Source organism: Euprymna scolopes, chromosome 28, assembly GCF_053919585.1.
Source record: "Euprymna scolopes isolate OS-2025 chromosome 28, ASM5391958v1, whole genome shotgun sequence".
Lineage (NCBI taxonomy): Eukaryota > Metazoa > Mollusca > Cephalopoda > Sepiida > Sepiolidae > Euprymna > Euprymna scolopes.
Window position 1 is genome coordinate 5,227,742 of NC_136509.1, and position 10,021 is coordinate 5,237,762.

Consider the following 10,021-nt stretch of genomic DNA (forward strand, 5'->3'; position numbering starts at 1 on the left):
ATATATACATATATATATATACGTTTTGAATAAAACAGTATCAATAAAAAAGGAAAACGACAATGTAAATATATTTAGAAATTCATAAATATATATTCATTTAATCAATAAAGTTCATACACTTATCAGGAATGTAAGAAAAATTAAACTTTCTATACCGTAGGAAGCCGAAGGCTGTTGAGACGTTGCATCATTATTATGATACCTATCATGTTCTCTTCTTCTCTTATGGTGTTTCTCATCCTACAACACTAAATTCTTGTTCTCCTTATTGAATATACAAATTAATATATATATATATATATATATATATATATATATATATATATATATACATTAGTATATATTTTAATATTAATGTTTTTTTTATATTGTTGACCATTTAAAGAAGATTAAAACCAGGTCTATGAGATTTGTATTATCCCGATAAGACTCGTGTTAAAGAATCGATCTTATTCGTTTTACTGTAATACATATATATATATATATATATATATATATATATATATATATATATATATATATATGTATAAGGAATGAAAAAATGTACCAGCGGTGGTTGACGTTATGTTTAAAGAAAAAATAGAAAAAAACGAATGAAATTATAAAAAATCAACGTTTCGTCCCTGTCTCAGAGGACATCTTCAGGATAATTGAAATAAAAATGTGATAAAAGAAAAAGTCATAGATCGTGCGAAAAAAGACAGTTTTTTAAAATCCAACCCATGTCGGGAAATACACATATTCGTCCTTTCCCGACATGGGTTGGATTTTAAAAAACTGTCTTTTTTCGCACGATCTATGACTTTTTCTTTTATCACATTTTTATTTCAATTATCCTGAAGATGTCCTCTGAGACAGGGACGAAACGTTGATTTTTTAATAATTTCATTCGGTTTTTTCTATTTTTTCTTTAAACATATATATATATATATATATATATGTTTATAGATGTATATATATATGTCTGCATATATACAGATGTATTTGTCTATATGTATGTATATGTAGGTATATATATGTATATATGTACGACAATATATACATATATATACATATATATATATATATATATATATATATATATATAAATTTAGTTATGCTTACATATGTATATATGTATGCATATATACGGATGTATGTGCCTATATGCATGTATATGTAGGTATATATATATATATATATATATATATATATATATATATATATATATATATACATATATATGTATATATATATATACACTTGTGCCCGATATTATTCATACCCCTCGGATCTTTGAGATTTCTATAAAAATATTGCTCAAACCAGAAGGTAGACAATATTAAAGGGATTTCAAACAATAAATCAAGCATAAGCATTTAATTTAAACTCAACAAATAAATAAATTATGCAAGTTTAAAACATTATACAAAGAAAAACAATAATGGCACTAGTTCATAATTATTCATACCTCTCTTACTAATAGTCAATAGCATGCCCTTTATTCTTAATAACTGCCTGTAACCGTTTTGGATATTTATCAACAAGGTTTTTACAAGCATCAACACTGATTTTAGACCATTCTTCAATGCAGTAGTTCTCCAAATCCCTCAAATTTCTAGGTTTCCGCTTTTTAACCTCAGTTTTCAATATGTGCCAGAGGTTTTCGATAGGGTTCAGGTCGGGACTCTGGCTAGGCCATTCCAAAACATTAATTTGATTATCCTCAAACCATTTCTGGACTATTTTGGCAGTATGTTTTGGATCATTATCCTGTTGAAGGACCCAGTTTGGTCCTAAATGGAGCTTCTCCGCATCCTGTCTAATGTTTTTCTTGAGTATCTCCAAATATTGCTCCTTCTTCATGGTTCCATCTATCTTGACCAAACTACCTGGACCACTAGCCGAAAAGGAGCCCCAAAACATTAGGCTACCACCACCATGTTTCACCGTGGGTATGGTGTTCTTTGGGTTGTAAGCTTCTCCTTTCTTCCTCCAAACGTAAGAAGCATCCATATGGCCAAACAATTCAATTTTTGTTTCGTCAGTCCACAAAATACTTGAGAAAGCGGACTCTGGAGAATTCACATGGGTCCTAGCAAACTTTAGACGTGCTGCAAGGTGTTTTCCGGTGTGCAATGGAGTCCTTCTTGGTCTTCTTCCTTTCATACCATTTTCATGCAGAGTCCTTTGCAATGTTTGCCTTGATATTTTTATGCCAGAAGACTCCAGATTTTCTAAAATGTCCTTAGTAGTGGTGGTTGGATTTGTATTAACACTTCTTACAATATTCCTGGTGGCTCTAGCAGACAGTTTCCTTTTCCTTCCTCTACCAATCAAGTTGTTTGTTGTGTGGTGGCTCTGGAATTCTTTGATGATGCTCTGTACTGTTGCTGTAGGGACCTCAAATTTCTTGGAAATTGACTTGTAACCTAAACCATCCTTATGTGAATTCACAATTTTAGTCCTAAGATCATTACTAAGCTCTTTTTTCTTCCCCATTCTAATAATTTTTATTCTTCTATTGGTTTTCAGTTGATATCATTTTAATTTCTGAAAAATGCAAAAAACCGAAATGGAATTAATCAAAGGTTGTATAAAAGCATTCAAAATAAGAATCAAACAGGAAACAAACAGTCAGAAACTCGATTAATACTGAAAAAATAAGGGGGTATGATTATTTTTGAACATTGCAGATTTTATAAATAGCTGTATATTTCTTTTATTACAAGTATCCCGAGATTCTAAAATGACGAAAATGATCAGAAGAGGTTTATTAAGAATATGTATCAATATGGACGTAAACAATAAATTCTTACAAAGTTACACCTAATAAACTCAATTTTCAAGGGGGGTATGAATAATATCGGGCACAAGTGTATATATATATATATATATATATATTGGTCCGTATATAATAAAAGCATACTGATAATTTTAAATAATTTTAAAGTTACGGTTAAATGCGCTTTCAGGGTTAACTCTTTGAAGCAGCAAGTAAACCTCTGACGTACAAAAACATACGTGGTTATTAACAAAAAATCATAGGCAATTGCAAATTGCTTTTATTAAAACCATTTTAGATGGTAAAAAATAATTCGAAATTGAATTACTAAATAAATAAGTATCACTTATATAGGAAAACGTCTTTAATTAAGAGGAATAACGGGTATATTTTATAAAGTAATAAAAAATACGCCCGAGTTTATTTCTATTTTAAATTAGATGAAATTTAATTGCAAGCAGATTGATGATTTAAATTAACATCAAACATTTCACATTTCATTAACTATCATTAATTTATTATATGCTATTTATTTTGTTTTGCAGTAGCGATTGCGGTTGCGATCGCGAGTTCAAAAGATGTCTTCAGGGGCAACTTGATAGCACCACGGGGTCTGTAATCTACAATATGTATTTTAAATTTTTAAGATTAAAATGCATTGAAGAAAAAACTAAAAATGTCTGTGTAAAATCATGGTAAGTTATAATTTTGATTTTCTTATAAATCTCGTAATAATTTAGATTTCTGTGTTTATCAGACAAAAATAAACATTGATATACATATACTGATAACAGTATATACATATAATGAACTATATGAAGCATACATATAAGCACACACTTATATATATATATATATATACATATATATATATTATATATATATATTTTATATATATAGATATGTGAACGTGTCTCTGTGTTTGCCTGTGTGTGTAGATGTGTATATCCCCCTGCGCAATAGCTCTGTCAATTTTTAGTCTACAGACTCGAAATTCAGGGTTGAGGTTTGGAAAAATATTTGTGGTCCGTTTTCGGCCAGAAATCTGGATGTTAATGCGGTGAAAGTGCAACAATTCGACTTCTGAGATCTCTACAAACTCCTCTGACAATTTTGGGTCTAAACACTTGGAATTTTAGATATAGGTTCCCTTGACATGGATCTAACTTAATAACCTGATTGGAGTAAAAAACAATAAATATTAAGCGGTCATAATAGGGGTCAAACTTTAAAAAAATTGACCGCTTTTTTTTTTTTTTTTGCTCAACATACACCTCCAAACTCTAGGGCTATTATGTTAGTCTATATATCTATAAAAGTGAACGTATGTATGTGTGTGTGTCTGTGTGTGTCTGTGTGTTTGTGTTCATTTCCCTACGCAATAACTCTGTCAATTTTAAATCTACAGAGTCGAAAGTTGAAATACAGGATATTGAGATTCGGGAAACAATTTGTGGCCCGTTTTCGGCCAGGAAGTTGTCTTTCAAGAGGTCATTTTTTTTTAACTATTTGACCTTTTCGATATCTACCAAACACCTCCGACAATTTTGGGTATAAACAATTGAAATTTTCGATGTCGGTTCCTTGGACAGGGATCTAACTTAATAACTTTATTTAAGCCCAAAGAAATAAATGTAAAGAGGTCATAATAAAGGTCAAATTTTAAAAAAAAATTGAACTCTGCGCTCTCTGCCAAATTACTCAAACAATTTCTGGTCTAAACATTTGAAATAAAGCGTATTCAGAGATATTGCAGCGAAAATTTAAGCTACCAATATATAAATGTATGTATGTATGTATGTCTGCCTAAAACGTTCGACAGAGGCGACGGATTTTTTCAAGATAAGTATGGTTTTGAGGCTCGACCCTTCAGACGACAGATATCGAAGAATTGGCTAAAACATTAATTTCTTTACCCTTGAATGGCCAATTTGCTACAGGGAGCTTTTTTCACCGACATTTTCGAAATCTTTCCCTCTTTTCGATTGTCTAGCCTAAATTTAGACCTACACTTCCTGTTTTTCGGTGGGCGTAATAGCAAAGACGTCACGTTTTTCCAATTCCTTTCCTCCTTCACGGTACGGGTTTGAACCTACCTTTCTACTACCACTTTTTTTTGCTCAACATACACCACCGAACACCAGGGCTGAAATGCTCATATATATATATATATATATATATATATATATATATATATATATATATATGTATATATAGAGTCATCCACATACAGTACTGTTTCGCTGTTTCACAGCTCATCAGTGCGGCTAGACAGGCAACCACTTCAAGCCAGGATTGAAACCCGACTGTCTGTATGGCAGTCAAGGCTCCTAACCATTACGCTATTGGCGGCCGCTGAACGAGTAGTGAATTTAACGATGTTTTGACATCGTCTGAAATACCGCCGCTCGATTTGTTTACACAAAGAGCGTCGCTTATACGCTAATTGTAATTCGTGTATCACTCAATATGCTCAACTCAAGGTGAGGAGCATTATAGTCATCCACATACAGTACTGTTTCGCTGTTTCACAGCTTATCAGTGCGGCTAGACAGGTAACTACCTACAGGCAAGGATTGAAACCCGACTGTCTGTATGGCAGTCAAAAAGAGAAAAGCGTTCTAGATTTTAAGTAAAAAGAAAAACTAACACGTTAAGTAGCTACGTACACAGGAGTATAATATCTGTGGTGTAACGAATTCTTGAATACACAAAGAAGGGACCAATACTTTCGATGTTGAATATTAAAAATATAAAATAAAGGCCCACCTTTCTAGTTTTGCCCCTGCTTAACCTATCCTATTATCGAGGCATTTTGTTTATAATTAAAAATAAAAGAATTACAAAGGAAACTATAATACATCTTTTCATCATCTTTTCACGGGAAAATGCGCAGTTCATATTCGTTTACACTGGTTAAGCTGAATAACTCCAACTAAATAACCTTAACACACTGCTCATTCTATTCAGTTTCCAATGTCTCAACAGACATGTTAAATAGCACACCAGTCTTGCATCGCTGATCTTTTGTTCTAGTATTTACTGACTTTCCAATTTTAATGGTGCTCTTTCAAACTTTCATCTAAAAATTTTCGAGATTATTCACTCTTGTTTACAAATATATTTTTTTTACCGCAAGGGGATTCCTGTCTTGCACAGAGATTATACCGCAGCTAACATTACAAACATGGTGTTTGTATTGTTTTTTCTATCCGTTATTAGATCATTACGCTGCTTTATTTTTTAACGTACAGGCTCGCTTGTATTATTTTCCCTTTTAACAATAAACTCCCTCGATTGATTTCTAGATGGTTGATTTGAAAATCGTTTTGTCAGTTATGCTTTTGTCTTATTTAATCACGAATATAAAAAAAAAATCATCAATTTTACCTAGTTTCACCACACACACACACACACACACACACACACACACACATATATATATATATATATATATATATATATATATATATCAATTTAACTTAACAAGAGTAAATTTTTCCGGAGGTTACAGAGCTATCAGAATAAGACTGGTCTAGCCAATCAAAATGACTCAGTTATATGTAAGTTAAGGAGATATAGATGGTAAGTTTGGTACGAAAGTTATTGCATTTTTATCTCGATAACTTTCAAATATGTTCAATTAGAGAAAATAAAGAGAAAGTGGAAAAAACATTTTAGCAATGGCATTACAAGGCTAAATGCTATTATGAAAAAAAACATTCATCAAGAGTTTGAGCAAAATTGAGAACACCGATTTTAAGCACATTTTGCATTAGATATTCTCTTGAAGGTCATTTGCTGAAATAACCCGGAACCGATTTGCATATTGGACACATTTTCAGACCAATTTCAGGCATTAATCAAGATCATAGAATTAATCTGATCTGCAAGTTTTCCTGGGATTATCTGGAAAAAAGTGTTTCCATTTATTTTTAATGGTAATTTATCACTGAAAAGTATTATTTATTGTAAGCAATCCAGAAACTATCCGCGTTTCGTTATTGTGTGGATAAAAAGAGAGTACTGTAGCCACAAATAGGCAGGGCTGCTTGGCGTTCCCCATACAGGATTTATAAAGTTCAAAATGGTTCGTAACCTACTATTTCCCCCCAAAGAGACGTCGCGGGTCTGCCCTTCCTCTGTCGTTATTTTCATATGAAGGTGCGACTGAACTCAAATCGTTGGTTTCCCCTTACCAAACGTCCACATAATAAACCAGATTAGCTATGATAACACTCTCGATGTATCTTTTAATCTATACGTAGATTCCATAAACAAAGCATCTTTTATAGAACTTCCCGCTTATGGAACACTGTTCCGCTGTTCTGCTTCTCGATCCATTACCAAATGATGACTTGCAAAGCTAATGTAAACAAGTTCTTGTTGATCTGGACCCATAAATAATCAAAATCGACCCAATGTACTCGATTAAAATTTAGTACACTACTACCTAACATTAATTAAGTTTTATCCTCCAGTGGCCTTCGGACTTGATAATTGGTGACTTAGCAAAAGATTAACTAGATCAGTTTATTTTGTCACGAAACTGATGTTAATATTGCTAATTCTAGTATATATTAGCAATAGTGTGTTGTTTGTGTTATAAAGTCATTATATGATAATTTGCACAAAATTATAAGATTTTTATCCTTATATTCTAAGACAAATATTTGAACCATTTATTTTTGTAATTCCGTTTTTCATAATTCTGTACCAAACCCAAGCGGATCATGAATATCTGTTAATCTTTATTTGACTCTTATAAACTCGTTGCGGTTAAATGTTACGTTGCGACTGAAAGACATGTGTTTGAGATAATCTTGGTATTTCCGGGTTTTTTTTAATGTAAACGGATCATTTATATACGTTAATCTTAATTGTACACTTTAAAACTCGTGGCATTTAAATGTTATGTTGCGTCATATTAATGAATTATTCTTATTATTCGGATGAACAAATATTCCTATCTCAGATGTTATTTTTATAATGTTTCTGAATAAATAACCATTTTACGGTGCGTCGAGTCGAACTGGAAAATCTTATTATCGAACACGTAAATATGAATAAAATGTTGAGGTGCATTTTACTTAATCCAAGAGTGATTAGTCAATTTATATCAGGCATATTCAGGTAAGAACCTTTAGTATTTCTTAATTATATGTTTAATATCGCCTGGACCTATATGTTCTAAAACTATAACTACAACGCTTAAAACTGTAATGGCTGATGGTCCAAGACGAATGAAAAGCCCATTCATTAAAAATCATTCAGAATGAGGTTGAGGTCAAATTGTAAAGCTTGACTTTATTAAATAGTTCGTCCAAAATATATGGAAATGATCGGAACTTAAATCGTCCGTACGTCAGTAAAAAAAAAATAATATGGAAACTTTAGTTTGAATGATATGATACAATTTTTAATTAATCTTTAAAATCCGACACATTGTAACGTAATTCTTTTCATATTTATTGTTTTTCAGGTTATTCATGTGCTCAAAGTATGAATTACAATCCAAAATGGAATTCTCCTCGCCATGAACGCTCAACTGTATAGACATATTTATCAAGGGGAAAACAAAGATGGAGGCTTAATTAGTTAAAGACTGTTATTTTTGTGATTATCATCACGATATAAGACTAGGTAAAACCTAACAATGCCTCTAACAAGTTTTAGTGTTCATTAAATGGGCAATGATTGGCATGGTAGAGGATAATAACATTAAAATAAACGAGAACGGAGGAGAACTAAAATATTACAAAGAATATTGTAAAAAAATATAAGTGTTATATGATGGACTTTCAAAGGAAAAAAATTGAAATATTTCGACGCTTGGGACAAAAAACGAAGAAAGGAATTAGTATGACAAATACTAGAGACACTAAAGATAACTCAAGTTTCAAAAAATTGAACTAATTTTAAAGAACATTTTATGAGAAAGTTTAATAATTTGATGAGGAGATGTTACTTCGAAATATATTATAGAATACTGCTAAATAAGTAAATGGACTTTGTTCAATTTAAAACTCAGTAATATTTACTTATTTAATCTTACGTATTTATCGTCCTTTTACAACTAAGATATTTTACTTTATTACATTATGATAGATCCCATAAGACATCTAAATATATATCTGTTACATTATATATTTAAAACAAACTATATTAGTAAAATATATCTGTACATAGATGGCCCAAGAATCAAAGAGCTATCCGATGTTTAATATTTATTTTAAAGGTTGTATATTTTTACAGAATAAAACGTTTTGAATTTACTCTCAAACTATTCATTTTTTCATTATTCATTTTTAATATATTTTATAGTATTGTGTTATATTTTTCTTGTAATAAACATATGAAAAAGTCATGAAATATTATAGATCAAGGTATTGCTTCTATATTGTCTCATGCATTTGACAATGTTATTTCAATAAATAATGTAAATCTGTCATCAATATCTACCACAATCTATGATTAAACAAAAATTCAATAAGCATATGTCTTCAAACTGTCCATAACATAAGAACAATACCACTATACTGCTTCTCAGCTAACTACAAAATTATAGTTTTCAATACTAATGTAAATAAGGTCTTGCTGATTCTTCATCTCATAATAGACCCCATACCCACGTTCCAAGAATACTGATTAAACTATTGATGTTCACTTTTAAATTCATAAAGTCTAATCCTATGCCTGTTTCCGTGACAAACAGGCAATTTTCTTTTGTATATATATATATATATATATATATATATATATATATATATGTATATATATATATATATATACATGCTGCCTGCTTGTATTCGTGCGCATTAGTATACACGCATACTGACACACACGCATGCATATATGTATATATATATATATATATATATATATATACATGACTTTATTTTTGCTGATTTATATATTTATATTCATATATTTGTATTTGTTTATTGAGGTCTTATTTCTAAATATTCCAAAAAATCAGAAATAGTCCGCATGTATAGAGGGTAATCGACGTGAGCATGCGCCAGACAGAATTTCGACCTCCCTCGCTAGCAAAATGTAAATACCATATAAATCATCACGATTAGAAATGATGACTCTGGTTACGTCAATTATCGGTGCATTTTAAAAGAGTTCGCATGGCAATGTCTTACTAGAAAACTATGAAGACGACACATTTTGTTATAAAATAAAACGTTAACACCATTCTTGCTTTTTCAAAAACTCATCATATATACTCGTCATATATCATATATA

At 30.9% G+C, this 10,021-nt stretch overlaps 1 protein-coding gene across 1 annotated transcript in view; it reads left to right on the top strand.

Annotated features, from left to right (window-relative positions):
• Nucleotides 1–9,040, top strand: part of LOC145249437 (phospholipase A2-like) — a 33,917-nt gene extending 24,877 nt beyond the window's left edge. Inside the window, exons 4-5 of the mRNA XM_080110997.1 lie at nucleotides 3,313–3,462; nucleotides 8,250–9,040. Of these exons, the coding sequence (XP_079967123.1) occupies nucleotides 3,313–3,462; nucleotides 8,250–8,307 (208 nt within the window). The 3' untranslated portion in view covers nucleotides 8,308–9,040. The remainder of the gene's footprint in view (nucleotides 1–3,312; nucleotides 3,463–8,249) is intronic.
• Nucleotides 9,041–10,021: the final 981 nt, after the last annotated feature.